Genomic DNA, 26,603 nt, shown 5'->3' on the forward strand with positions numbered 1-26,603 from the left:
CAAGATGTGACTGACTAACAAATGTTGAGTTGGTTGTCACGACGACCTAAGGGCCCAGCATAGTGTCACCTCCAGAAGGTGTCCTGTCCTGTCAAAAGCTGCCAGTACTGACTCTTCCCTTGAACTGTATTCTACACCTTGAGTGTATGTGACTTCTTTTAAGTGTGTTGTTTTTCTTTTTAATTCTCTCATACTGTTTCCCTTTTTAATATCCTCCTTGTCTGATACAGGAACTACAGATGGAAATGAACAAGAGCACTATAGTTGGTTATGGAGGATCTCTACTCTGTGTTTAGTGTTTTTTGTACATGAATGTGTTTGATGAATGACTCCTTCTCTATTACTGACATACTGTCCTGAATCCATCACTCTTGGTCTTTTGGTTTTCATATAATATTCCTGATTATATTTTTATTGGTATATAAAGTAATTATCTGTGGGAGGTTTTCACCTTAGAATGAGCCATTTATGTCTGCCAGCTCTGAAGATGATGGTAAAAACGCGAATCAAAACAATAACATAACTCAGTTGTTGATGAAATGCACACAGTCCCTTCAGAACTGTGCCCTAAAGTGAGCTTTTTGATTTTTTGTGTGTGTATGTGATGTGATGTCATGACTGTATAGCCACAGCCCTCATACTCACACTGATATTGATGTTTTCCTAAACGAGTATTCCTCACAGAGGCTTTAGTTTGTCATGAAGCTGAGTAGATATTGAGTTACAAACTTATTGAAAAGTTATCTTAAAAGCTTTACTTCAAATTTTTCTTTGTATTTTATATCATTTTCCACATATCAGTACTTATGTCCACATCATAAATTTATCCATGCTGGCTCTGATCTACTGCTGGTAATTCACTGTGTTATACACCTATATGTAATATTTCAGGTTCATTAAATGAAACGACAACAAACACGTGCAAATAGAGATGTGATGCCAGTGTTTTCAAAGTCATTGTTGACAGTGTAGACAAGGCTTCAGTCAGATCCAGTACAGGCATCCAGATGCTTTGAGATGATTTACCAGGGTGTCTACATAATGGTATCTATGGTGCTGACAGGAAAGGGGTGTGGTCAGCAGCTGCTCACTTGTATTTTAAGCAACAGACAATGAAACAAGCTGTTTGGAACAGAGCTAAAAAGCAGGACACTGACATTAACAATCTGTGAGGTATTTTGGGGACAGTTGAGACTTAGATTAACTTGTAAATGGGAAGTAGTATGCCTCATTTTACTCTACTTTGCTTTAACTAAAACATCCACAACAGAGAAAACAAAACACTTCCTTTAGAGAGCCTTTTGCACTTTATTCCCACTGATGTAGGGCCACTGTGGGGCTTACTTGGTTTATTACAATGTGAAATTTCACTGCTACTGCTACTACTGTTTCACAGAATATTACACACTGAGCCCTTGATGATCAGATCCTATTGTCTGATACAAAAGTATATCTGTGTCTTACATAAAGCTGCAACAAGTACAACATTCACTGTGCCAGTTTTGTCATAACTGCAAGTACTTTACTTTGAATTCACTACCTATTGTAAACTTCTTTACCTTGAGACTATATAACAGTAAGTATGAGTCTTTTTTTTTTTTTTTTACTGTAGCATACCTAGATCCTAGAAGCATATACAGTACATTACAAAGTGAATTAAATGAGAATAATGTTTGACATAAAAACAAGTTTCATGTTCTTTATCCTTTTGGATGCACTTTTAACTTATATGCCAATTACTGAAAACAGTGGTGAGTGAAATAACTGAGGGTAAATGTCTCAATCCATCCCTGAGTCATCACACTCCTGCAGAACAGTTTAAGAATAGGTAGAGCCAGGCTCATTATGGCAGCTATAAAAGGATTATGAAGCTTCACATGGTTCAGTGGCTCAATGTATCATCCTCCAGGAGACAAGTTTGATTCTGTAAATCAATTATGGAAAACACTTTACAAGTGTAGCATGACAAAGTACTTTAATTTGTTACTGCGGGTGGGAACAAGTACTCTATATTTTAGACAGTGTATGTATAGTGCACTCAACCATTAATAACATAACATATACAGAACAGAAGATGAACAGGAATAGAACACTATGTGGAAAGAAACCATTCTAATGCTCAATATTTTTTGGTGGACTATTGCAGGTTGGCTGGAATCTTGTGACAGTAAATGTTGTGTGAGTGAAGTTTTCAGTACATGTATGATACGGTATTTTGTATTCTATATTACTCCTACACTTGTATAAGTCATGTGTATTGTAATCTACTGCAGCAATAACCACTACAGGGCTAATGAATGATAGAAGACCTTACAACATCAGTATAATTCAATACATTTACATTCTATTTAGGCTGTGTCATTTATTTCAAAATAAAGTGCTTAATTTATTATATTAAATAAAAGACCAGTGAGAAAAGACCAACACAAGTCAAATACCACACTGCCTTCTACTGGTGGTATTGGATACCATACTATGAGCTCGTTCTGGAGGAGTTTGACAAAGATGCCATAAGTGTATTCTGTTCTTTAGTCTGTTTTACTAGTGAGTAAGTCTTTAAAATATATGTAATAATTGAAGACCCTGGTGCTAAAAGTACTGAAGTCACATTTTTAGACAATTCAAGTTGAGCATATAAACATGCTGTATTTGGTTAGCTGAGTCCACCCTATAACTATTTTTAACAGACTTTCTTTGTGCCTTCAGTGCTTTTAGCCCTAGGGTCTTCAATTTGAAATGAAAACAATTTTGGCCGAGACATAAAGAAAAAAAATATATTCAAATGGCAGTCAAACTTAGGCTTTTAAGATATCTTTTGGCTGAAAATGTTTATTCTTTCTGTAAAACTCTTCTTTTTATTGCAAGATACAGAATATAAACTGTTGAGAGTTCTTCATTCACTGTGAACAATCAGTCTGAACAATAATACTGAGCACAAACAATAATAACATGGTATTACCTATGAAGAAAGTGACCCTGTAAATTGAGGGATGTACTGAAATAACTATGCCTGGTGAACAAAAGAGCACACTGTATTCACATAAGTACACTTAAAAAAAAAAAAAATTGCAATGTGACACCTCTATTTAAGTAACTAGAAAAACTTTCTGGTGGGCATAACACAGGTTTGTAAGTGAAATTCTCACTGGTTTTAACAGACAACATCATATCACTATAACATCATATCACTCCTATCCTTGCATCCCTCCATTGGCTCCCTGTATGTTTTAGAATTGATTTTAAGATTTTACTGATCACTTTTAAAGCTCGAATGGGCCTGGCCCCAAGTTATATAGAAGAAATGCTAGTTGACTACGAGCCAGCACGCAACCTTAGATCCTCGGGCAGAGGGCTCCTGGCTGTTCCAAAGTCGAGGCTTAAATCAAAAGGTAACCGGGCATTTTCCATCAGGGCCCCGCAACTTTGGAACGGCCTGCCCGAGGAGATAAGGCTTGAGGAATCACTAACATCTTTTAAATCACTTCTTAAAACACATTTTTATAGACTTGCTTTATGTGATGTCTGTCCCCTTTTTAACCTTAATTTTTAATTTTAATTTTTAAATTTGATCCTGTTTTATTATTAACTTGTTCATACATCTCTCTAATTGTGTTGCTTCTGTTTCAGTGTTTTTACTTGCTTCGTGTATCCTGCTGTTGTGCCCTCTGTCAAAGCACTTTGTAAACTTTGTTTTTAAAGGTGCTATACAAACAAAGTTAAATAAAAAAAAAAAAAAAATAACACCATGTCATAAAACAATTTAATCATATTCTACAGAGCTCCCCTTCTGCTCCTGAGAAGGAAACTGGAGACATTCTAGGCCAATATTTCTCCTGTCTACACCAGAAAGCAATGAGGAAGAAATGGTCTAGACAGAATCCATAATGAATGAGTCCACAGGGATCTATCTGACCTGACACACTTAGACATATCTCTTATTGTTGTTGTTTCTTTGCCCAATAATTAATGTGTCTCTTTTACTCTTTTTTTTTCCACCCTTGTGGTTTTGTTATAAAATCTGCCATTGGCACTTTTTTATGGGTTGATGCATTTATTTGACTATATTCGTTTTGCATTTGACTGACAGGACTTAATCAAATGTACACTCGGGAACATGAACCCTGATCAATCAAAAAGATTTATTAGATTATCGAAATTGTTTCATATCGGATTAATATGAGTGATGCTGATTGACCAAAAAGCCTAAATAAGGATTGTCATATATGTGAAAAAAAAGGATAAAGGCAAGAAGCAAGGCATCATTATTAACATTGTACAACAGTTGTCCTTTGTCTAAGATATTTGTCAGTATATGTGAGAGTGCATATCATGTTTTACTGGTGCAGAGCTTTGCTGGTTCTGGCCAACAGAGTGTGCTGTTAAACAAATCAATTGCATTAAAAACATTCTGTAAGGAAAATACAGTTACCATTGAGGACTGACATAAATCTGAAAAATAACACATACAAACATCATCTATAAAAATACAAAAATATCAGCCTTTTTTCTTTTCTTTCTCTTTTTTTTTTTTTTTTAGATTCATAGACATATTAACTATCACAAATTTCCAGAGATCCTTTACTGAATGATAGATTTGTGGGTCCAAGCCTATATTTTATGGGTTGTTTTTATGTTACTGTTGAAAGGATTTGCTACCTTTGATAATACCAAAACATATGCATGTGATATGCAGGCACATGCAGCGTGTAAACATTTTAATACTTCCACTTGCTTTCCTGGCAACCTTCAGGTACGGGATGACATGCAGTCTGGATTAGTGTCACAGCTGTTGCACCTTGATGAGATAAGAGCACACACAACATGTTGTTTTTCATGTGTCTAGGGAACACTATATTAACTTAGAAACCTAGAAACCTGCCTTAATTTTAACCCTTGTATCTCAAATTGAATTATTTCTAGAGAGGCAGAAGAGTGTTAAGTCCCCACCAGTGACTGAACAGATTTACGTCCCCAAAGCAGCAGTGGTCTCCAGCAGGGGGCACAGTGAGCATCATAATCCCACCTTTACTGAGCAGAAAAGCTGCTGGAATAAACTGTTTTTTCCTCTAAGATGACACTGAAATGAGCTACTTTGACTGAAAAAACTCCAAGCATTAATTTCAAACAAAAGGAAAACATAGCTACCACTTTCTTAAATCAGATACCACACAGATTTACTCTCAGATTTAATTGTTTTATTGTTTACATTCTGTGTTCACAACCCTAGAATGGAACAGAACACTTCAGTCTGGTGGAGCACCTGCTTCCTTCCCTTTTGCCCACTTGGAGCTGCTGACCCATAAGGAATATGTAGTTCGAAAGAGGATGTGATTTAATCATATTACTGCTTGATCAGCCCAGCCTGAGTCATGGTCCTTGACTCCTGGCCTCTAAATGAATCACAGACCCACTAAATCAGGGACAATTTGTATGTCACCGTGATTAAATCAACTCCTTAATCCTATCCAGTCCAACAACAGGTTATCTACAAGCTGTTCCTCAGGCAGTACCACCACATTGCTGAGTGACTGTTGGGATTTTCAAGGACTTAATGTGAAATGAAGGGATTGGCTGCAGGGCAAAACCAACGCTGATTTTGCATGTACAGACTGAACGAGAAGGGCCTAGCCTAGTTTTCAAACCCACTTTTTCTGGTGTTAAGTTATTAATATGTGTTTACCCCTCCTGTACAGTGTGCTTATAACGGATAATCAGAGACAGAAATTTGTGTTACAAAATAGAGGGGAAAAATAATAAATTTAAAAACATTTTTTTTGTCGTTTTGGCCATCTTTTTTGTTTGTTTGTCTCAAGTTGACTTTGTGATTGTTATTTTGGTTTGTTTGTTCTCATTAAGAGTATATGTCTTGGCTTGTGGATTGAAAAAGTTTAAATAAAATCATCCAAAAAAAAAAAAAAAAAACAGAAGGGAAAATTTAAACAACAGGTCTATTTCACAAAGCACTAATTAAATATAGTTTTGCACAGGAATGGGGAGTGAAATATCAGCGTCCTACAACTCAGACATTTGTTTCAATTTGAAGAGAAGAGCCGGATTGTTCAGTTAACAGAAGTCATGTGGTTTCTTCATTTCCAGGTCTCATGATTTCATGGGACTGAATCAGACTCAGAAAAATCCATGACATGATGAAATGTTGCCCTATTCTTACCTTTCTTCTCCTCTTTCACCGTGTCAATGAATCACTGGTACTTGAGTTCACCGAGACAAGGTGTGTGTCCTTGTGTGAAGTGTGTGTACATTTGTGTATGTATTTAACTCTACAAGGATTATCACATGACTCATGGTCAAGATAAGTACAGGCTTAAGTCAAGGAAGGAAGGGAAGTCGAGGATAGAGAGCATTCTTTGTCAATGAATATGTTATGTCACTAAGTGTTACGATCTGAATTTTTTCAGTTTTAACCATGTACTTGCACAGTGGAATATAATCCAACACAGTACTCTGTTTCATTCCTGAAATATTATTTTCACTTGCTAATAATTTTTTTAAATCACTAAAATGTATTTGTTGACTTTGTAAGCCATTTTCAACTGAGAGCCATTATGACAACATAAAGATAAAACAAGTTTGTACTGATTGCATATTCTGAATTTTATTTATTTGTTTATTTGGAAGTGAAACAATCTGAAAAAATCTGAAAAAAAAAAAAAAAAAAAAAATTGAGAAAAATCTAAAATTATCTATAATCCTTCCAGAGAGCCCTCCTGAAGTATTGTTGAGATCTCTAATGTGGTCACAGTTATTTGTAAAATCTTGCCGAAGGGCACTGTATATTCTATTTTAATCTCATCTATAGCCTAAATATTGTTTTTCCTAACTTTGTACTATACCACTAAATAATCCTCTTCTGGTGTGATATCTTCAACAGTTTTTCAGAGACTGTTCCACTGAAGTCAGAACTTTTATTGATTATTGCTGAGAGTATGTGAAATATTAAGATAACTCACCACAACTCATCAACACTTCCTCTATTACTTGCTTAATAATATCTTAAAGTACACTTTGTAAAACACTGTGAGTTGCCCTGTGTATGAATTGTGCTATACAAATTAATTTGCCTTGCATTGCCTTGTACCAGTGAATTCAGCCCTGATATCCTTAAAGTTGGGCTGCTGGTGCATTTAAAAAAAAAAAAAAAAAAAAAAAAAAAAATCTATCAGTCCTCTTGGGTACAGACACTATCAGTGGGTTAATTAAATATTTGCAGAGTAAAAAAATAAATTAAAAGGTAGTTGGGGGTTGAAAAATTATTGCATTTCACCAAATGTAGTTCATGATCCATTGTTATCATACTTTGAATAGTTTCTATGTAAGAATTATTACATGATGATACTTGACTTTTTAATAATGATTAGATATTTTTAAAAGATATTTCTTTGAAAATGTTTTTTTTTAATGCTGATGATGATGCTAGTCCAGATATACAAGTGAATAGATAGTGTTAGAAACAGCAAAATGAACAATGTAAGGAACTGAGTGACTTTGGCCAGGTCTATTGTAACAGTGATGACTGGGTCAGAGCATCTCCACAACTGCAGGTCTTGTTGTTTGTTCCTGGTCTGGTCCTGGTTAGTACAGACCAAAATTGGACTAAGGAAGGACATCCCAATCTCAGGACAATTGATCATCTGTGGAGGTGTTGGACGAATTAATCTGATCCACGGAGGTCCACCTCTCCACTGCCAGGACTTCAGGGATCTGCTGATAACGTCTTGGTCCAGATACCACAACACATCTTCAGAGATCTGGTGGAGTCTAGGCCTCTGGTCAGAGCTGGTTTTGTGGAAAAAGGGAAACTACACAATATGAGACAGGTGGTAATAATGTTCTGCTCCCATATATTTTAGTTGTTGTGCTTTAGACTTTTGATAGACACTAACCACTTTACATTGGGAATGTCCAACAAGATCGGGAAATGTTTGTTATAGTGATTTGACCGTCATATCTGAGTTTCTAACACACCAACTTCAAGGGCTAAACGTTCACTTATTGTCTAAAATATCCCAACCATAACAGGTCCTACTAGAATGAGGTTATAAAGACTCGTTCCACTTTGCCTGTCAGTGATCAGAATGTTATGGCTAATTGATGTAGAAGACCACACAAGGGAATAAAGGTTAGAAATCAATATTTATATACTATTTTTTCCAACAATCTTGATTTATTTAGTACATTTCTTATTTTGCTTTAAAGTTATGAATGCTCAAGGTTACAGCTCACACAAATGAAAATGAGCACAGCCTATGGTCTGTATCTGCTCCTCTACAACGCAATGTAAATATTTGGAAGAAAAATAATGCTGTGTACAAATAGCAGCCAACACCATGTTTCTAGTTTCCAGTCTGGGGATGTCCCTCCGGTTTTCTGTGCTAAATAAGGCTGAGAGTTGCAGTTCCAGTAATCTCCGTGGCATCACTCCGGTGACGGTCCGGTGCTGCGCGCTCTATTTTGAGGTTGCTATAAACAGGAGGAGGAGCTCGAGCCCGGTTTAGGAGTGGATTTGGTGACGTCACCTGGAGCCAGCGCCCCTACGCAGCGCACAAGTTGGAACACGCGCTCAGCTCGCGCACCCACCGAGAGGCTCGAGACGTCAGTTGAACATGGCGTTGATGTGGACAGCTGTCACCAGTCTGCGGAGGAAAACAAACACTGTTACGGTCCAAACAGCTCTCTGAGACGCACCAACGGGAATACCTGTGATCCCCGAAGCTCAGCTGAACGCGTTTCACCGAATTTCATCGCTGTCTCTCACTTCTGGGACTCGACATATGCACTCGTTGGAAAGAAAAGGGGCGGCAGGGCAGCGTTGACAGCTGACATTACGTTAATCTGGGTTTTTTGACCACAAAATGTGGGCCAACAGCTTTTGCTAAGAGGACGTTATCTCTGTGTGGGGAGCTAACTAAAGCTAGCCATCGGCTGTGTCAAACGCTCAGAGGTATGATGTTAACAACATGATTCCCTGAGCTCGTTATTTGCTCGTCAGTCAGCTGATACTGCCAGTTAAAACCTCGTATGCATACAGTTCGTACCATTTTTATACTCGGTTTGCAAACGTTATCGCCATCCAAATAGTCCAAAGGAAATGTCAGATAATCAGAGCTGGAACTCCTCAGGATCCGAGGAAGATTTAGAGCCCAGAGGAGAGGAGTCAGGGCATCCTGTCGGTATCGGCGAGTTCAGCGGGGTCCTCAGTAAGGTAAGCTACGTCTTGTTATGACTAACCAAGTTTACCTAGCAGTGTCAACACCTTAGCCAAATGATAAAGATGTAACTGCTGTTAATGTGCCTGGATATGTTAGAAAACAACTGATAGCGTGTGTATTCCAGACAGGGATCATCCAAATCATTCAAATCATGACGTAGTTCCATCGGACTTTCAACAATAATAGACCATCACTAAAACATGGTTAACGTAGCGGGGACTATAATACTTAACTAGTTCCATTAACCATATTATTAAAGGTTAATTAAAAGAGTTGTGGTGTTGAAGATCATATTCCCAAGCTTACTTGTATCGTCTTTAAATACTGTATGGTTTGGTTGTACTATAGCCGATTGTTTTGTCAGTATGGGACAAAATCTTGGTAGTTTATTATTATACTGTTCATTGCAGACATTGTGTTTCCATATCACACAGGTATTTGTGCTGATTTAGGTGATGATTACAACTCGTTTATATGATGTCACTGGTTACTATTACAACACTGATTGTAAAACTGGTGTTCCTTTGAGTGTTGTGGGCAAGTAGCTCATGGCATTACCTTAACAGTATGCATGTAGCCTACAGCATATGCTGGGGTACAGGTTCAAGTTAATTTAAGGATAGTTAACACTACATTACAGCGTAGATATTTTATTCTGACATATGCTTGAGCTAATTTCAGCAGGACTGTCTTTTATGCCAATTGGCCCATGTGTAAGGAATAGGCTTTTGGCCAGCCCATGTGGTATTAATCTGACTGTACGCTGATTGTCTGGAAATGTCTGGATTGTATGTTGACCTGCTAACCAAGCAGATTGCAAGATTAAGCAGATCCCCATCCAAAAACAGTCACCCGTTCAGTCATACTAATCCATTTACATGCCATTAATCTAATGAGTATTATGAGTCTATGCTTTACAGAAAATTACTTGTGTGTTGTAACTCTGGTTTATTCAGCAGAGAGCCTGTTTTTTCAAATTACGTACACGTTTTGTACTTTTAATATACATTGACAAGTCAAGAAAGTACACCCCTCTACATCGCTGTAAAAGGTCAGTAACTAACAAACTAACTGACTAACCCTAACCCTTATGTGACAATCAGTGATGCAGTAGCTTGTCTTTAAACTGAGCAGCAAATGCACACCACGCAGAATAATATAAACATCACCAAAAACTGAGTACCTCAACACAATGAAGTCAGCACATAGTTATAGCGCTAATTTCAAGGGAATTTCAGGATATTGTATTTATTTGCATTGCACAAGTCTGTCTTTGACTTGTATGTAAAGATACTAATATTAATGCTTTTCTTTTTTAGTGGACAAACTACATCCATGGCTGGCAGGACCGTTGGGTTGTGTTGAAAAACAACACACTGAGTTACTACAAGTCTCAGGATGAGACAGAGTATGGCTGTCGGGGTTCCCTCTGCCTTACCAAAGCTGTTATCACTGTGAGTACAGTTTCAATTCCTTACTACAAAACTAAACATGTAGTCCTCCATGATAACCGTGATGCAATAGGTCTTACTAGAATGATTGCTGTTGTTTTGTAAGAGTGTCTTATTTGCTGAGAGAGGAAAGGCATTACCGTTGTCAGGGTTTTCCCTACATTTGCAGAGGGCGCTGTCCTAGCTACTAAAATCACCAAACAGAGGATCTTACTGTGGAACACATCCAGTGCTATTCACGACACAACAGGATACCATGTGAATGCTTATTTACATTGCAAAATGTCAACACAAATTATGTTTGTCTGTAACTTCACCTGCAGCTACAGCTGAGTTTGTGTAAGTTTACTTTGATGTTCTGGTCAGATTAAGCCAATCAATGATAGTCATAGTAGTTATTTTTACCAAAACTGAAGCACAGTAATATGAGTGAAATAAAATTGAATTACAAAAAAGTCACACTGAAAACAAAGTGCATGAGTAGGAATATTAAAAGCAGACATCACTCTACTTACATGCTCTCTCTGTCTCTCTTGCTCTTTCACCTCCTTCCCTCACATACTTTTGAGAATTCTGGCATACGATATACAATATGTGGTTCAGATGTCAGACACACACCATATGTTCACTTTTATTCATGAGGAAGTTTCTAGACTCCTTCCTGAATTCATGTGGAGGTCTTCAGGTACAGTTACATTGCCCTTCAGTCTTACAAATTTTCAATGTTTTCCATTTACTAAGCCCTAAGGATGGATAAATTCGATCATGTGTTTGCTGTTTCCATGAAATTTCAAGTAGCCTCCAGTGCAGCCAGACGTTAGAATTCATCCTTGAGCGGATATGTTTGGTCAACCAACAGAAGAACTATGCGCTGTGTTTGTAAATGCAGAAGTCATTATTGCAGGCTGTTTCATTCTGGCTTTCTCTATCTCAATAGTGATAGCACTTAGTAGCTGAGTGCAGAGTTGTTTCAGGGAACAGTGGGTAAATATGAACACATCTGGACTTTTTATCACTAGTCTAATCGGGTGCAAAACTTCACTCAGGGTTTCTCAATCTCATTCTTCTGCTGTAGGTCATAACCTTTTCTTACGATGAACTCCTGATTGTGTCCCAAGTTTTGCTCGAGGGTAACTTGTTTGTCAGGTGACTGTTCTTGTTTCAAAACAGCATGCTATGTGGTAAGATTTAACTGAAAACTACATCATGAGACTCATTGCTGTGTTACTGTGTAGGTGTGTGTTTTTGTGTCAGCTTTTAGATGTCTAGATCTCTGATTTATTAAAAGATTTCTAACTGATTTTGAGCTGCTTTTTTGTTTTTTTTATTTTTATTATGTGATTGTGGTGTAAATAAGTGTTTTCATTTTAATAGGACTACTTACTTGGATTTTGTTTTGTCTGTGATCAATAAATAAATAAAATTCAATGTTGTATAACTTTTACTAATTGATAACATGTAACTGGATTAGTATGATAAGGAGTGGACCTCTGTCATAGCAAGAACATGTAGTATATACAACAGAAGCACAGGCTCCCAAACATGACATTTGATGACTGCCAAACCTTTCTAAGCACAGAGAGAATAGCCTTATCCAAATGTGTCAACACTGTAGATGTTCAGATGTTCACACTGTTTAACCTTTCAGCATGTTTCACAGGCAGCCTAAGTCAGTCATTGGTTGCAACGTAGTCTACAAACAGTAACAAGGGAAATGAATGAGTTACTGTTCGCAAGCTGCATAGAAGGTTTTGCTATTAATTGTATTTGCTGAGCTCCGTCCATTCCCAGCTTATGTAAATATTAACCTCCACAGGGTGCACTGCTATAGTCCTTTCTCATTCCAGTGGAAATATGCCTCCAAAGTCTCAGGTGTGAATAATAAACTGTTATAGCAGGTGATGGTCAACCACAGTCAATTATTACTTCTTTAAAACAGAGAGATGTTTTCTTTGGCCAATATTTCTCCCTTTGATGCACCATCTTGTCATCCTTGTTCATTCTTACCGTAATGAAACACAGACGATCCAGAATGCTCTGTATCATACACAGTGTTATGATTTACAGCACATTGTGTGTGTGTGTGTGTGTGTGTGTGTGTATATATATATATATACGCACACATGTTTAATGTGGAAGATGTAATGTAGCTAGTATAGACTATTTGAGTGTGACTAACTTGAGACCATCTTTAGTTCTAATGTAATTCAAAATTAGATACTTGGGTTTTCATTCCTACACCAATATCCTACACATATATTTTATCTATACTCTTATGTAATCCAGCTCTTGTTGTAATTCTGCATGCATATCATACCTCCATACTAAAATAACACATATAATGTATTAGCATTATCACCAGCCAGGTTTGAACCGTAAATTACCAAGTGAACCAGAGTCATCCAGTCAGTCAATATTATGCTTCAATGGATTGAACGGGAACCTTCAGCTCAGTCGGAAATTAAACTGCTTGGGCAAAGACATGATCTCTATGCTCCTCAGGTCTAGTGGCTGGTCTTAAGGTATAGTTTCACATCGAACAGTTAAACAGCCATTCACAGTGTTATTTCTGTTTGATTATTGGCTCTTTACAATTAATTTCTATTATTAATGCCTAACAAACATGCTTCTTTTAGTACTTTTAGAAGGAAGCTATGTTGGCAAAGTTGTAATTATTTATGACAATAGATGTAAAGTGTTAAGATAATACTAAGGTTTCCTTTCAGTGTCTCTGGGTTCTGTGTCATCCTGCATTAGCTCATTTAGATTTTTTTCTTGAGGCCTGCTATTTGCCACATTAAAATTGTAAATTGAAAATCCAATGTAATAAAAATATTAACACCTCAGTAAACAGGAAGTGTCACCAGTGTGATATGCTATTTCACCTTGGTGGTGGATGTGGCAATAAGCATGAGTTTCGATGCAAAAGAAGAACTGCAACACTTTTTGCAGCCTCCCTGACAATGGTTTCCAACAAACACCACTTTTAGATTTGTGGTCAGTGGAGAAGAGCACACTGGCCTACTTGCAATTCCCCTTCTCACTATTGCAGAGTGGATTTGTAGTAGTATAGGACTAGATTGGTTTGTTGGTTTGCACAGTAGTGGAAGAGGATATGGTGTTTATTTGCTCTCTCATCCAACATAATGGGTGTGATGTGTGGTTCAAGAGAGCGGGAGTTAAAGAGATGCAAAGGGTCGGGAAAGTTGAAGAGACCTTTGGCCATGACGTGCAGCTCTGTGGAAATTGGAAGGTGTCTTTGGCCAGGAAATGTGACTCTTCCTCATAATGTGTAACTTCCTCTGCATAAGGGCCAGTCGAGGGTCAGGAGCCACATGTAGATGTGTATGTCTGTGTCATTTACAGATCTTCCAGAATTGTCAGTGTTGCTCTATGCTGATTTATGCTTCCTTTTCCCCGTCTTTCACTATCACAACAGATGAGTCAGTGTTTCCTCCACTATAGCTGCAGGGATCCCAAATTAGAGTGTTTCTGGTGTTTCTGGCTCTAAGGCTTATTAGAGCTTTGTGAAACTGAAGCACTGAATTTTCTCTCCAGAGGGCAAAAGGTATACTTTTAGTAAGCAGGTCGTGGTTGTAAAATTCAGTTAGACTTGCTGCAGCTTTGTAGGGGTTGTCTGCTAATGGGGAGCTCCCATGCAGGGAGTGTGACTGCAGACACGTACACTGTCTCACAAGGTACTGGAAGGGAGAGAATAGGAGGGGAGTCTTTTTGAAGCTGCGTAGGAAGTTTATGTAAGAAAAGAATAAAGATGAAGAGAAGGTGTTCAGCCATCATTTTAAATTTGGGTTTTATATTACTTGCTACACTGGGCACAAAGGGAACAACATGGTTATTAGATAACAGTAGTTTAGCAGACTATTGTTTACCTACCTTCTGTACAAAAATTAAAATTCTGCAATACAAAGTTAGCCAGCCAACATGAATGTGAATCCCTAAAATCAGTAGCTTTGACACTGATTGCATGACTGTGGGGTGTAATTAGTTGAGCTACTGCTGAGCCCCACAAAAAGGCTGTCACTTGACTGATATCATTAATAGGAGCTAGCAGGTGCCTTACAGGCAGTATGACAACACATTTCCCAGAATTAATAAAACAGTGACTGTGCTATACAGTTGCTCTGGTGTATCAGTAGGAAAGGGTTATATTGCAGTCATCTGCACTGATTTATAGTGTAGTGGTTATTTTGTTACACACCCGTTAAGCTCCAAAATAGCTGTTCAGCAGTATTTGGAAACCACAGTGTGCCTAAACATTGTTGCTTACCCTGTGAATCTATTCTTGGTCACATGGACACACAACTTTTTTAATGTATGATTATCCAAATATTGATTTGTCCTTGGATGTGAAGTGTGCTCTACAGCAATAATATCTAAAATGTCACTGTCTGTTTTTAATACTCACTTGTCCAGACCAGTTCATGGTCGTGGGAGGCTGGAGTCTCTCCCAGTATGCACTAGACGCCAGGAATTCTCTACCCCTCCACTTTGAATTTGCTCCATGTTACACTGTGGTTCCCTACATACATTCACAACCTCCACACAACTTAACAGTCTTTGCATTCAGTTTCATGTCTGCTAGCCTTTCACATAGGACCTAGGCTGAGACAGTGGTATGCATGTTCAGTGATATTTATTTATTTTTTGACATTGCTGTGATGGATGATTGTTTACTGTAGCCATGGATCCCAGTAACCTGTCTGAACCCATTGCAGACATTCATTACTCAGCCCTGCTTACCAGTATACCCACGACCCCATAGTCCAAAGGTGAAAGAGAAGAACCCTTTTTCTCACCTCCTTAGCAACCATGATGCACATTTTGTCAGCCTAACACTGTATTTTAGTCATTCCATCGCAGTATTGTGCAGCTTGCGTCTGTTTATTTTTTTCCATGCAGTTTTTTTTGGGTTTTTTTGCTTTCTTTTCTCCCTCACATACCTGTATTCACTTTTATATCATTAGAGGAAAAAAATGGCAGAATAGTGTATTTACAGATTTGTAGGTTTAAGCAGATGTATAGAGTCCAGTCAGTTAATGGTTAAGAATATATTGCACGACTAAACTTTGTCATCCTGTTAAAAGAAGAGGCAGCAGTTATCTGTTTAACTTTTGTGTTCCCTGAAACAAACACAAGGTTAAGGATGCATCATACTCATTTCCTTCCTCGCTTGGACTTCCTCTTCTTGTCAGTCTCTTCCAGTGATAATCTTTCGCAAATGCTGCATACTTTTGGCAACTTTTGAATGAATATTTGATAAGCTTCATCTAGGCTTATGCAATATGACAATGTATATCTTATGAAAATAGTAAAATGCATTATGTGTCACTTATATCATTGGGTTGCCAAGTACACTCTTCCCAACTATTTTTTTTTCACCATTTGGATGCATTACGTTCTTCAATGTGGCAGAAATACAGGCAGTAAAATTGCATGAATGTAGCACAAACAAATATGGAAAAGAGTGAACATGACTGACAAGACTTAATTCTTAACAGGAATTCTTCATATGGAAATTTTAAATTGAATAAGAAAATAAAATGTGATGAGGTACAGTATGGTTGCAGTACTTCCTTCATTTTATTTTACCTGTTTATTTTTCCTTGCTCAGTGTACAGCTGTATTTCCTATATTGTGTTTTAGTTTAGTTAAAATTGTTTTAAGTGTACAGTTTATTTCCTTTATTTTATTTTAGTTTAGCTTAACTGTTTATATCACTCGTGTGAAGGGAACTCGCAAAGTAAGAATTTTATGCTCAGTCCTGCTGTGTATATGACAGTAAACTTCTTGAATCTTGAATCTGAATCTTGGTTATTCTAAGACGATTCCTTAACTAAATTTAACAACTTTAAGACTCATTATATTGTGACATAAGTCATTACCATGATAAAATTGGACATACCAAAAGACTTAGGGTGTAGTTTACCATTCCCTTGTCTCAGCATTCAACTTCATGTCCCTTGTCAACACTGAGCATCTGTTCCTGGCATCAGCACTGTCCAGGTGTCAGGTAACAAGGCCAAGTCACACTCCTCCAGTAAAACCCATTTAAAAGTCTGATCCATTTGGCAAATACCACATACTGTAGGTGAATACCATTACTGAACCACTTCCAGCACAGACACACATAGACATACATAGCCACTGGTTGTTGGACATGCCAGCGCTGCAGTTTTCCAGCAGAGACATTACACTGGAGAGCCATTAGGAATATGCTTAATCCTGCAAGTTGCCTTAAATGGCCAGTTATCTGCCACTTCTCCTCCTATGGGACAATGTCTGAAAATGGACGCAATTGTGCCTCTGCTATGCTCTTCTTTGTACTCTCTCTCTCTCTCTCTCTCTCTCTCTCTCTCTCTCTCTCTCTCTCTCTCTCATGAGATGCTCTATGTAGATAGGCTTACATGGAAGCTTTCATCATATGTTTGTGACTGTAGTAGTTTGCTATCTTTCGAGTTGTCAAAGCCAACTTGGGAACATATTGTCACCCACCATGAAATTAATGCACAGGAGATAAGCAGTTTGCTTTTCCACTGTCATTTTAATACCTATTTATATAGAGAGCCACCTCTCTTATTTGCCTCTCATTGCTCTGTCTGTGCATGAAAGAGATATACTTCCTTTAATACTGATATGAAAACATATGACAGAAGGTAAGAAGAGTGATGTGTCTTACGAAATCTAATCACTATCAGAAGAGTGGCAAAGGGTAGGTGTGATAAACATTGCTGATAGAACTACCACACTGACCAGAATAACCTTTTTATCATTTTTGTGTCTTTATCCTTTCAGCTTCATGAGTTTGATGAGTGTCGGCTTGACATCAGTGTAAATGACAGTGTGTGGTACCTGAGAGCACAAGACCCAGATCACAGACATCAGTGGATCGATTCTATTGAGCTGCACAGGGTAAGTTATGCACACTTTTCACACAGCAGAAAACAAATGTTTTCACATTTGCAACAAATCAGTATCACCTGTTCTGAGGTTGCATTTGTGAATGTGTTTATGGTATGCATGTATGTGTTTTTATTAGAGTATCAGAGAGGGGAGGAGAGAGAGGGGAGGAGTCCAGGGAACAATACTCATCCCTCCAAACCTGGTGCGTTGTTTTGTTTGTAGGACTCTAGGACTTACAGAGTGCGTCACGTCTTTTCAGTGCGGTGTATTGTAGCAGCAAGTGTGTCTGTGTGCAGATATTTGTTAAATCCTAGAGGTATCACCACTAGTGCATGGCTCAAACACTAGGCACACTTGGTTGAAAGCTATCTTAACCTTGGGCTTAGAGTTGGGTAAGGGTTAGCATAATCCCTTTTTACAAATGGACATTTAACACATGGCTAACTCTGAAAAGGGATACAAGGCCGGTGTGAAACACAGAGGCCAGAGATAACCCCATTTCTGAATATTAACATCTGCTGTTCATCAGCCAGTCTTGGACAACAGTCCTATCTTTGTTACAATGTTTTTTGCATAAAATGTTAGTACACTGTGACAACTCACAGGATTAAAATACACATTCAGCTTTTCAATCCCTTTGTTAGTGCTGAGAAAGTTAAAACAGAATTCACTGTTCAGCCACTGTGAAGGACAAAGGAAACAGGTTGCAGCCCTGCTGTAGACCACTGAGCAAACAACAATAGAGGCAGGGAAGGAAGACTTGCAAAATGTTTATAGTTATATGCCTCACAAGAGAGACATCACGTATGTAAATGATGGATGCTTATGTGTATTGTGGCCTAAACAGTATTGTCTGGTATTGTAGTATGCAGAATTTGCACCACAACAAAATGTTGCTGCATACAGATGTGGGAGTTTAAAAGCCTAAATCCAAAGCAAGCATTCGGCAGAGAAAATGCATAGTTGTGAGTCTGTTTGACACAAAGGAGGAGAGAGCAGCAACTACCACACCTTCAGTCTGGCTGCCAAAACACATGCTGCTCATTCGTGATCCTTAGTTTAGGAAATCCCCCCTCCCTCTCCTCAGTCACTTATTGCAACACCAGGGAGCTACCATGACTCAGTCGTGTGCACGCTTGCACACACATACCCGACCACCATCCCACCCACAGTGAGTCACCGCTTAGAATTCTTCTGCCTAGAAGGGCCCACTTCCTTTTCTTACTTATATTACTCATAGCACTCAGCAGCCCAGTGTCTCCACGGAAACACAACACACTACAGCTAACATCTTATTTTGAGAAAGTGAAAACTCTTGATATCAAAATGTTTGTTTCTGGGATACTATTGCTACTATAAATAAGCCTTATGATTGTTGAATACTTAACACAAGCAGCAACAGCCATTTACATATGTTACATGTATTAAAAGGAAATTTTTTAGGATGATGATTTATTATCTATTTTCATTTTGCTTATATGGTGAATATTTATCAGGCTTTATGTTTGATTTTGTCTGAAATCAATATTGTGTGTGTGTGTGTGTGTGTGTGTGTGTGTATGTGTATACGTGTGTCCTAATTGCCAGACACATTGAAGTCTGCACAGTCGCACACTGCACATTTGCAATTTTGCATACACATGCACAAACGTGTTTCATACTGTGGAGCTGATTATTATCTGTTACTGCTCTTCTAGTATATATTTTAATCGAACACCACAGCAACAACAAATAATCCCCCTGTTCTGAGATATTTGTTTCAGTCATCAAACAGAGATGTGGGATACTGCTGTCTGTGCTGATCGAATCAGTAGGGTAGCAGTATGTTGGCTAAAGGGCAGGCAGCAGTGACTGAAATACATGTGAACACCGGTAGAGTTACTCCTGGTTGCTGACCGACAGTAACCCCAGTCTCTTACAGATGGCGGTCACGTGTATTTGAATGTGCTGCCCCCTTGTGGCTCAAAGAGGAAGCAGTACTTAAAGGGACAAGTCCCTGTTACTCGTTTTTGTTAGTGCAGTTTGTGTCACTGAACCGTACCTCTTTGCTGTCTCCATCTATTTTAAGAGACAGGCTGTTATGCAAGAGGAAAGGGGAGCCACTCAACTATTTACTATAAGTCAGCTGATTTGTCATTTGCGTTGCCATGATCATCATCTGTATCATGTCCTGCTGCTGTTTGTAACTGCATTTTTAATTACGTATTTACTCCTGGAAAACAAATTAATGATATTCTTTCAAATGTTTTAATCTAATTCTTTTTTTCTTTATTGAACAAAAGTGAGCTCTCGTGTATGTTGGTATTTCTTCAAAGTACTGGCATGTTAAATCTGTACTTACCTCTTGGAAAAAAGATGAGAAAAGATATTAAGTGAAAAGAGGTTATATTAGAAAGACAACTCATTCTGAGACAAAAAGAACTTGCTTTGTGTCATTGCCGCTGCCCCTTAAGACCCAGTTGAATTGTGGTTTGAGTGATAGTGAAGCTCTTTGTCATGCATGCCATTATTTCATATTAATAATCTGAATGTATTTTTTTTTGGATTTGACTACTTTGTGGCAACAGTAGTGATTTGTGTCTTCTGTTCATGTGTCTCTTTAAAGGCTGATTCTGGTTATGGCTCTGAGTCCAGTCTGCGGAGACATGGCTCCATGCTGTCTCTCACATCAGCCACCAGTGGCTACTCTGCCACCTCCACGTCCTCTTTCAAGGTAATATTTCTGGTTACTGTTTGCTGTTCCTCAAATGGTTGGTAGCTTTTTGTGTTTTATCCACACACAAGGGACTGTGGCTATTTGTGAATGCTCACACAAGCTGTTAGTTTGGTTTGTGTATATGTACAAGAAAGCTTAGAGGTCTGTTGACATGTAAACATTCAGTTACTAATATAAGTAATGTATGGGTGTTTTAAGTCTACACTGCTACCTTTCAGACATAATCAAAGTTTAATCATTGTGCTATTTTGCTGTTTTTCTAGAAGGGTTACAGCCTGAGAGAGAAACTGGCAGAGATGGAGACTTTCAGAGATATTTTATGCAGACAGGTGGATACACTTCAGAAATACTTTGACAGCTGTGCAGATGCTGTATCCAAGGATGAGCTGCAGAGGGACAAAAGTAAGTAGTAGATACCAATACTATTATTAAAGTGTTACTTCATCCTCGCTATGACCCTAACTTAACCCACTGTACAATTCGGAAAAGCAGTGAGAATTGGCAAGAGGCGGAGGGGTGAGGAGGTGCAGATGTGTGTGACTGGAGTTGTTCAGGGACATCTCCTAGACTGAGAAACCCACTGACACTTTTGCAGAACCATGTCAGGGTCTGAAAGGGTTGTTTTTTCCCCCACATGCAAACATTTATATGAGTTTAAATGTATGCTATATTTAAATTCTTTTCACTGCTATTCCTTGCTGTCAGGTAGTTGTGTTTGACAGGGGACTGAAGCTGTTAAGTGGTCTTCACAGCAACCTGACTGTCCAAAGAAAAACAGTAATTTTACCTCACTGAAGCACCACCTGACATATCATGAGCACATTAGTTCAAAACCAAACAAATTGAGCAGCATTACTCTGAAGTAAAATTGTTGTTTTTTCTTCAAGGAAGTCTGTTGGTTTTGAATAGAGCAGTATAAATGTTTGATTTCTCCTCTGTCTGAGTGGAGGACATGTGGGTATCAGACCTGATTGGAGAAATTCAAATTCACTTTAATGATGCAGAGACATTTGGTGTAAAGTACATCTTATACCTAAGAATCTGAGTGTCTAGGAAGCTACAGGACTACAAAAATCAGTCTGAACGTATTGCCTACAAGACATTGATGTGTCTTTTTTTGAACATGAAAATGTGAAAATATTTGTATTTAAGTAGAAAAACATGTTCTGAGTCTTATATGAAATGGCTTTGTGTGTGCTGTGACTCTGAAAGCAGTTATTCTCCAGGCCCCCTCACCCTCTGCCCATCTTGGCTGGCTGAACATTTGCTCATGGCAGCCTGCGCAGGGAGACTGTGGATGGCCACAGTGAATGAAGCACTGCTTTTGTTCTCCTCACCTCCCTCTCTCCCCTTCTTGCTCTCTCTTTATCTCTCACCCTCTCTCCATTCTGAAGATGAAACCAGACCATTGTCATGTTGTCCAGCACAGCAGAAGTCTGTCAGTCTGATGGCATGCCGTACCGTAGCTGAAAATGTGAATGGACATTTAGGTGTCACTCTGCTCTGGAGCCCTGAAGACACTCTCAGTAGGGACCTACAGGTATCAATTATCTAACAGATGCTGTCTTTGCGCTGCCTTTTTCAGTTGTAGAGGATGATGAGGATGACTTCCCCAATACTAGAACAGATGGAGAATATTTGCACCACAACAACAACAACAATGGCAGCAAAGAAAAGTGTAAGTAATGCCAAAGATTTACTCATAGATGTGTTGACATCTTTGCTACACAACATCATTCATCTGTATAGATTGCTACATATATCAGTTGAATACATTACATACATAGGTTCTTTCTCCTTTGTGCAGTGTTCCAGGCCTTGAGCCCTAAGGGAATCAATGGCATAGACTTTAAGGGCGAGGCCATCACATTCAAGGCTACCACAGCTGGGATCCTGGCTACTCTGTCCCACTGTATTGACCTCATGGTGAAGAGAGAAGACAACTGGCAAAAGAGACTAGACAAGGTGTGATCTGCTGCAGCATCTGTCCACATTGTATATGAATCTCTCTGTTAGTTTTACATAGATTATCACTCATCGTACACTTGTGAGTCCTTTTCCCTTTTGAAAATTCATATCTATTCAGTTGATTTTAACATGCATGTCAGAGAGAGAACTGAGATGTGGCCAGCTAAAAACAAACTGCACTAAAGAAAATTTACTTTGAATATTTAGCCACATTAGCGTAAACGCCTGTCCAACTTTCTCTTCTTCATTTAATGATTCTGGATTTTTGTGTGTGTAGGAGATGGAGAAGAGGCGAAGAATAGAAGAGGGCTATAAATCAGCCCTCAATGAACTCAAGAAAAAGTCTCACTTCGGAGGACCAGACTATGAGGTGAATTCTATGTCTTATCCTTTTATCTTGTATGTTGTTAGCCTCATAGCATAATTGCCTTATAAGCAGTGTTAGGAGAGTAAAGTTACACAGCAAGCCAGTTATGGCATGAGGCTAACAATATATGACACCATTTTCAGGTTGTGCAAGAACCTTTGATGTAATACGTTTCTCTGTTTGATTTATAGGAGGGCCCAAACAGCCTCATCAATGAAGATGAATTTTTTGATGCAGTTGAAGCTGCTCTTGACAGACAAGACAAAATAGAGGAACAGGTAAGAAACTGGATTTTGTTTTTAACTTTACAGTATTAACTATTGATGTTTAATGTGTAGCTAAACATTTAATATGAACATTAAATCTTTTCAAAGAAATTTGGTTAAGTAACTTTTTGCTGGTTTCTCATAATAAATTATACATTTGCTGTGTTGCAGTCACAAACAGAGAAGACGAGGATACAGAGATCGAGTCCCGTTCCCTCTGGAGATGCCTACTCCAGCACCGGCTCACACAGATTCTCTGACAAGGTTGGAGACCCTCTAAAAACTTTACACATCTGAAAGCTACTTTGATCATCGCACCTTCATTTGTTCCTGCTCCTTATTTTCTGTTTTCATGTCTTTTATTTTGACATCTCACTCTCCTTAGTTTAACATTTTCTTTTCCTCTGCTTCATCTTCATTTGTCCATCATTCCATGGGTTCTCATCTCCTCTGTAGACTCATAATCAGTCTGCCCCTGCTCTGATAATCAGGGCCTCTCCCCACGATGTCCACAGATTCAGCACAGAGGTAACTCACTGCCAAGGCTTTGTCAATCACACTTCCTCTGTGCTTCACTTCTGAAGGCTAAATAATATGTTTGCATATCTCTGCATGGATCTTACTAAAACATCCTCTAACTCCCTGTTTCATCACTAAACATCATCTCCTTCGTGTAGGATAAAAGCAGCATCTTAAGAGCGTTTTACAAAGACATGCCACGCTGATGACTCTTCAGCACAATGAATTAAAACTCTCTTTGTCCCTGGTCTGGTGTTAAAGGTGGAGGAGATGGTGCAGAGTCACATGACCTACTCCCTGCAGGATGTTGGTGGAGATGCCAACTGGCAGCTGGTGGTAGAAGAGGGAGAAATGAAGGTACAGGACAGCTCTTAATCTATAAAGACCCAGAGCTACTTTTGTGGCAACTCCCAAATGATTTTTTCTCTCCATTTAACCTTTCCTTAGTGATTGGTTGTCATTTATTATGATACTTTCCTCTTCATTTTGCATTTTTCAGTGGCAAGCTGTATTTTCCTGTATTTAACTTACTGATCATGTAGATGTTCATAAAGGTTCAGAGTAAACTTGAGGGTTACTGTATCAAACATAAAGAAAACTAAAGTAGAAGTGACTTTTTTCAGCAAAATATATCAATAACTGAAATTAAAAACGAGCATCTACAACCTTTACATTGGTCAGACTACATGGGTTTTATTGAGTCAATGTTGTAGAAGATGAGGGTTTTTCCACGTTCAATATAGAACATCCAAATAGGTCATATCTGATGATGATGATGATGAAAAGCATAGAAACTTCTTTTTACCTAAATTATTACCTCCGCCAAGGAGGTTATGTTTTTGCCAGGGTTTGTTTGTTTGTTTGTTTGTCTGTCTGTCTGTCTGTTTGTCTTTCCGTTAGTGTGCAACATAACTCGAAAAGTTATGGACAGATTTTGATGAAATTTTCAGGGTTTGTTGGAAATGGGATAAGGAAGAAATGATTAAATTTTGGTGGTGATTGGGGGTGGGGGGGCCCCCCGGGGGGGGGGGGGGGGGTGGGGGGGGGGCAGACCAGAAAATTTCATCAAAATCTGTCCATAACTTTTTGAGTTATGTTGCACACTAACGGACAGACAGACAGACAGACAAACAAACAAACAAACCCTGGCAAAAACATAACCTCCTTGGCGTGGGGGGGCCCACGGGGGGGGCCACTGATCAGCCTTGGCGGAGGTCTGCGCTCTCCGAGTGCTTTTCTAGTTTTTTGTATTGATAATTTTACTGGTTTAGAATTTATTAAACATTTTAGATAAGTAATGCTTTGGTTTCCACTGGTTGTTTGGGGTTTTGAGGGTTAAGTTCAGTTTTTAACTTTGTAAAAGTTCTGTGCTTAAGTCATTTGATAATATGGACTAACAGCATTCTTTATGAATTTGGCATGTGTCTGCAGGTGTATAGGAGGGAAGTGGAAGAAAACGGGATTGTCCTGGATCCACTTAAGGCCACTCATTCAGTTAAGGGGGTCACTGGTCACGAGGTCTGCCACTACTTCTGGGACACTGCCTACCGCAACGACTGGGAGAGTAGGTTTTGATCTAAATCAGCATTTAGGACAAGTCATTAAAAGCATTTGTCAATCACACTTCATGGAATGAAAATGTGTTGCTTATCTCTAATACTCCCATGTCCCCTGTGTCATTTAGCCACCATTGAAAACTTCAATGTTGTGGAGACATTGTCAGACAACGCAGCCATTATCTATCAAACACATAAGGTAAGAGGGACACACTTAATGTCAGCAGACTAGAAAATGGACTCATGTTGAATCTGGGATGTGACAGTATTTATCTGTGTTGCAGCGGGTGTGGCCAGCCTCACAGAGAGATGTGCTGTATCTCTCTGCCATGAGGAAGATCATGGCAAACAATGAGAATGACCCAGATACTTGGCTGGTCTGCAATTTCTCAGTGGATCATGACGATGCACAAGTGAGCCCATACACCTTGGTTTTCAGTTTCAGAGAGTCAAAAACATTGAAAACTACAACTCCCAGCTCCTTCTAACTCATTATTTACAATACTTCTTCTTGTCCTAATCATTTACATATTTATTTTCCATATCTTTCAGCCAACCAACCGGTGTGTCCGTGCCAAAATCAACATTGCCATGATCTGTCAGACCCTGGTTAGTCCACCAGAGGGCGACAAAGAGATCAGCAGAGATAACATCCTGTGTAAAATCACCTATGTTGCCAATGGTGTGTGTGTGTTCTTGTTTCACTTGAAAATTGTTCATCTCCTCACCTCTACACATGCAAACTTAGTTTCTTTCTCTGTTTTTGCAGTGAACCCGGGAGGCTGGGCTCCTGCCTCTGTGCTCAGGGCTGTAGCTAAGAGGGAATACCCCAAGTTCCTCAAGCGCTTCACCTCGTACGTCCAGGAAAAAACGGCTGGCAAGCCTATCTTATTCTGAGGCACAGAGGAAGCACAAGTCAGTGTTAAATGGACTTGAGTCTTTATCGAGTTCATAATTTCCAAAAATATACAATATAAATCCCTTGCATCTGCGCTTCACTTACGTAAAGATGAAATCCCTGTACAGCCTTTTCTACAGATGTCCTGCTGTCATGACCAGCTGAGTGTCTCAAAAAAGAGAGCATCTGCCCCACAATTCTTAGTTAGCTCAGGGGAATGGGTGATAATGGCGCCATCTAGTGGCTGCATACATTATCTGTGAAAGAAGAAAAATATCACATGAAAATTTGATACTGAAATCACTGATATCACAATTTTAAAAAAAGTCATGTTTAATTTTATTGCACTCTAGACAAAATACTAAATAGCTCTTATTTTAAAGCAAACATGGGGATTATCCTTCCCAAATAGGTTCTTGCAGCAACTGCTAGTGCCATCTTCTAGGCTAAATTAAAAGAATGACTTGTTTCCAACAGATCTATTAATATATAAATGTATGTATGTTAAATAAGACATTTGTAAAAAAATAAATAAATAAATAAATAAATAAACAGTCTTTGCTCATTGACCTAGGTATTTTATCCTCACTGTTTGTACTGTAGTTACTATTTTTTGTCCATTTTTCATTTCGTCACAAGCATTTTCCATCTTTCCGTTAAGCTGCTATTGTTTGCTTGTAACACATCTGTTTAGGGCGAGTGTCATATTTTTCT

The 26,603-nt window shown here is 38.6% G+C and overlaps 1 protein-coding gene across 7 annotated transcripts; it reads left to right on the top strand.

Annotated features, from left to right (window-relative positions):
- The first annotated feature begins 8,568 nt into the window (after positions 1–8,568).
- LOC115430660 (collagen type IV alpha-3-binding protein-like) lies at positions 8,569–26,601 on the top strand. 7 transcript variants are annotated; one of them, XM_030150802.1, is made up of 18 exons: positions 8,569–9,220; positions 10,547–10,681; positions 17,492–17,608; positions 17,736–17,801; positions 20,205–20,312; positions 20,579–20,717; positions 21,901–21,993; positions 22,123–22,280; positions 22,561–22,653; positions 22,842–22,928; positions 23,088–23,180; positions 23,373–23,444; positions 23,697–23,792; positions 24,867–24,999; positions 25,120–25,190; positions 25,276–25,404; positions 25,544–25,673; positions 25,761–26,601. In XM_030150802.1, exons 1-18 carry the CDS (start codon positions 9,107–9,109, stop codon positions 25,886–25,888), a joined length of 1,962 nt encoding a protein of 653 aa, XP_030006662.1. In that variant the 5' UTR covers positions 8,569–9,106; the 3' UTR covers positions 25,889–26,601. The 7 variants fall into 7 exon arrangements, with proteins under 7 accessions (XP_030006662.1, XP_030006664.1, XP_030006663.1 ...); XM_030150804.1 differs by having other exon boundaries at positions 23,385–23,444; XM_030150803.1 differs by having other exon boundaries at positions 20,582–20,717.
- The last annotated feature ends 2 nt before the right edge of the window (positions 26,602–26,603 follow it).

The sequence above is a fragment of the Sphaeramia orbicularis genome, chromosome 12, assembly GCF_902148855.1.
Source record: "Sphaeramia orbicularis chromosome 12, fSphaOr1.1, whole genome shotgun sequence".
In the NCBI taxonomy this organism is placed as follows: domain Eukaryota; kingdom Metazoa; phylum Chordata; class Actinopteri; order Kurtiformes; family Apogonidae; genus Sphaeramia; species Sphaeramia orbicularis.